The following is a 4,182-nucleotide window of genomic DNA, read 5'->3' as shown; positions in this document are numbered from 1 at the left end:
ATAAAATTTTGAGACTTGAATAGAACTTATATCTACTTTTAAAAAAGTTGTTTAACTTGTTAATTATTGTAATTTATAATAATTTTTACATAATTATCGAATAATATATTTACTCCTTGTGTACCAATTTATGTGGCTTCGATACAATTTTGAGAGTCAGCTAAAATTTTTATGTATCTTTTAAATATTTTAAGTTGTTAAATATTATGATTTGTAGTACTTTTTCTTTTGTCTCAATTTATGTGGCATTGCTAAAATAATGAGAGTCAATAAAATTTTTATATGTCTTTTAAATATTTTAAGTTATTAATTATTGTGATTTGTGGCAACAAATTAGTTTTGAACATGATAGACAATCAAATAAATGAAATTTTTTACTTCCAATATGTAGTTATAGTTAATTAATAGAATATATTAAATATTTAAATCATTATGATGAAATAATGAAATTATTATATATTGGGAAATGATATAATAATTAAGTGACAGTATACATATAAAACAACACCTCTCTACAATAATCATAAAATTTTTCGACAAATACTGCAATTATTTTAAATTTACGTTTTATGCTTTATTACTATCAAATAAACTCAATCTACCGACATGCAGGTTACCCATTTTTTTTTTTTCCAATTCTTAAATAAAAAATTGAAAGACGTACAATAACAAATAAAATTTACCTATTAATTAAAATATAGTGCACAAAAACATAAACTCAATTACTTTTTGCAAACAAATCTCAAGCATAATCCCTCACAACTTAGGAAAATTAAATTTACTTGCCTTAAAAACAACTGCCAATTACAGATTTAGCCTTATAGATAAGCCGCCCAGAATCTGAGTGGAAACCCAAAAGCGGAATATTCCATCTTAATTTGTAAAGAATGCCCTCTATGCTCACTCGAATATTCTTCTTATTCCCGCGCTTTATTTACCCTTAATCCGCCGCACTAATTAAATTCGTTTCTAGCCATAGAATTATCCGTTTGGGATCCACTGTCTAGTTAATCCAACGGCTTACATTTTACCAAATTGCAAAAAGAAACTTGAATGGCTATGCTTTTAACTTACCATAAAACTCAAAATACAGAGTAATATTCTTTGGCATCTTTAGTTCTGTTTCCCAACTCCAATCTACAAATCTTTACCACTATATAAGGCTCTTCATCTATGTGTTCTTCTCACTTCAAACTCAAACAATCTTTGTGTTCAGCAAAAAAAAAAAATCAGAAGAGGGAATTTTTCTCTCTGTTTTGTTTCATTCGCCTAAAAACACCTTTGGTTCAATCAAAAGAAATGGCCGGAATTGTTGTGGTTTTTGATTTCGATAAGACGATCATCGATTTGGACAGTGATAATTGGGTGGTTGATGAATTGGGTGCTACCGATTTGTTCAATCAACTTCTTCCCACCATGCCATGGAACTCTGTTATGGTTAGTTTTTGGTTTACCTACTTAATTTCATAATTCTATTATGTCCAGCTAATTAACATTCACCTAACTTTTACAGGATAGGATGATGAAGGAACTTCATGAACAAGGCAAAACTATCAAGGATATTGAAGAAGTATTGAAACGTGCACCTATAATTCCACGCGTAGTTTCCGCCATTAAGGCGGCTCATGCTTTAGGGTAAGTATTACTATGCAAGTTTTTTTTTTTTTTTTTTTTTTAAAAGCAAATAAATTCTGTATAGTTTGATTCAGTAAACTCAAATTTACTCAAATTAAATGTGTGATATTATTGTTATTTCAGGTGTGATTTGAAAATAGTAAGCGATGCGAATCTCTTCTACATTGAGACGATTTTGAATCATCTTGGAATTTATGATTGTTTCACAGAGATCAACACAAATCCAGGATACGTTGATGAGGAAGGGAAACTAAGAATCCGTCCTTACCACGATTTTCACACTTCCTCTCATGGTTGCAGCTGCAATGTTTGCCCTCCCAACATGTGCAAGGTAAAAATTTAATCGCACTTTTTATACAAAATTGTTGAATTTAATTTATACCATAATATGTGTCACGTGTCTCTATCTACATATATTGTCAATCATTGAATTTAATCTATACCATAATATGTATCACGTGTCGCTATTGTATATTGTTGAATTTAATTTACCATATTATGTGTCAAGTGTCTCTACCTGCATATATTGTAAATTGATATGATTTGAAGTAAATATTCTTGACTAGTTTCACAATTTATTTTTTTATGGCTCTAACGTTTCTAAAGTGACTTGTTAGATACTTGGATAGTATTTACTAATATTATTCGAATATGCTGGAAATATTTTTATTTTTTTTGTCTTCATGTTTTGTACCTCACCTTCACGTGTTCCTTATTATGTCCCCACACACAGAAATAAAAAACTATAGTACTTCCTTACCAAATTTAAGGCAGGAAAATTACTATTTATTTTCATTATTCGAATCAAACTTATAGGCAATTAAACATATTTTAATGTATGATTTTGTGTATTAACAGGGCCTGATAATAGAAAGAATACAAGCTTCATTGGCTAAGGAAGGAAAGAAAAGAATGATCTATCTTGGTGACGGAGCAGGAGATTTTTGTCCAAGCTTGAAGCTCAAAGAGCAAGATTTCGTTATGCCTAGGAAAGACTTTCCAATATGGAAATTAATAAATGAAAATCTCGATCTCATTAGAGCAGAAATCCATGGATGGAGTGATGGAGAAGAGCAGGAACACATTCTCCTTCAGATAATTAAAGCGATTACCGTTGAAGAGAACCCATTTTTATCAGTTGATTGCAAGTTTCAGACGATTCCGATTAATGCAGTTCATGAAACCTTGCCAAAAGCTCTCCCAGTGCCTTACTAATTAAGCTTTGATGACAATAAGAGCATAATGTGTGTGTGTGTTGAGTGTTGATGATCAACATTAGAAAGAGATCAACTGTGACAGCTAATAAACTGATTAAGAGTTGGCTTTAATTACTTGTATTTTATGCTTTATTAAAAGTGCGCCCTGGTTTGGAGCCTTTGATTCGGGCTCTTAATATCGTGGGGATGTAACAGTACTGTTGACAACATATAATAGTACATCTAATATCATCTATCTCACTTTTTAAGTTTCTTGGATTATTAATAGCACTTTTTATTATGTTCATAATACTGTCTCTCCCTATTCAATAATATTTGTATAAATGTCCAACGATATTTGTTCACTTTAGAAAATCAATAAATAATTTACTCTTTTCTATTCATTTCACTCTTGCTATTAAATACTATTTATCACTCAATATATAAATTACTATTTTCAAATGGTTATATAGTAAAATTACTCTGATCATTTATTATTTCTTAATCTGTGTGTTACGTTAGTAATGAACAAACATTGTTGGACGAAGAGAGTACGATGTTTAGCATTCTATAAATGATTTGATACGAAAAATATTTTCTCGTGATTTTCAATAAAATTTGAGATGTGGTAAGTGTGAAGAGTCAATCCGGACTACTTTTACTATTTCTTAGAAGAGTAGCTTCAAAAAATAAATAGGTTTCTAGTCATGAAAACTGGGTGGGTGGAGATTATAGAACGTGGAGAAGAGATAATCAATGTATATGTATAATGCCATTGATAGAATTTATTTTCTTTAGGGTGAGATAATCAATGTATAATGTCATTGATAGAATTTATTTTCTTTAGGATAGTCGCTTTCCTCATTTAATAAACTTGAGTTTTTTTTCCTTTCTTTTTTTTCAAGTTGCACTTGAACTTGTTTTCTTACAAATAATGTTGTCCAAAAATTTAGACTTATCAAATATTGAAAAATATTTTCTCCATATCAAATAGTACACTTTAAGTGATTTCTTTTCAAGTTTTTGATGATTAGGATTTAGGAACACAATTATTCATATTTATACCGATAAGAGGTAGCAAGTATTCAGTAAATTTTGTCTAGATGAGTTCAACTGGCCAGACACCATAGAAAAGTTGTTCAGCTTGTCCTCCCCGATAATTGGACTGCTGCCTAATATATGTTTCAAGTGGATTCATGGCTATAATGTGAAAACAAAATAAAAATTGGATTATGCTCGAATATCTTGAAGCATATGCATCTGTGCTCCTAAATATTGTACCAAATCAAGAATATTGTATACTGAATAGTGCTATGAAATATTGGATATGCCTCTAGTTCTTTGCTTATGC

General features: G+C 30.1%; 1 protein-coding gene across 1 annotated transcript; it reads left to right on the top strand.

Moving 5' to 3' along the window:
• Nucleotides 1-870: 870 nt before the first annotated feature.
• LOC107861750 (inorganic pyrophosphatase 1) lies at nucleotides 871-3,103 on the top strand. Its single transcript, XM_047405211.1, has 4 exons — nucleotides 871-1,437; nucleotides 1,514-1,635; nucleotides 1,759-1,966; nucleotides 2,494-3,103. Exons 1-4 carry the CDS (start codon nucleotides 1,174-1,176, stop codon nucleotides 2,848-2,850), a joined length of 951 nt encoding a protein of 316 aa, XP_047261167.1. The 5' UTR covers nucleotides 871-1,173; the 3' UTR covers nucleotides 2,851-3,103.
• The last annotated feature ends 1,079 nt before the right edge of the window (nucleotides 3,104-4,182 follow it).

This window comes from Capsicum annuum, unplaced genomic scaffold, assembly GCF_002878395.1.
Source record: "Capsicum annuum cultivar UCD-10X-F1 unplaced genomic scaffold, UCD10Xv1.1 ctg75984, whole genome shotgun sequence".
Classification (NCBI taxonomy): domain Eukaryota; kingdom Viridiplantae; phylum Streptophyta; class Magnoliopsida; order Solanales; family Solanaceae; genus Capsicum; species Capsicum annuum.
This window is presented reverse-complemented; position numbering and strand designations above follow the sequence as displayed.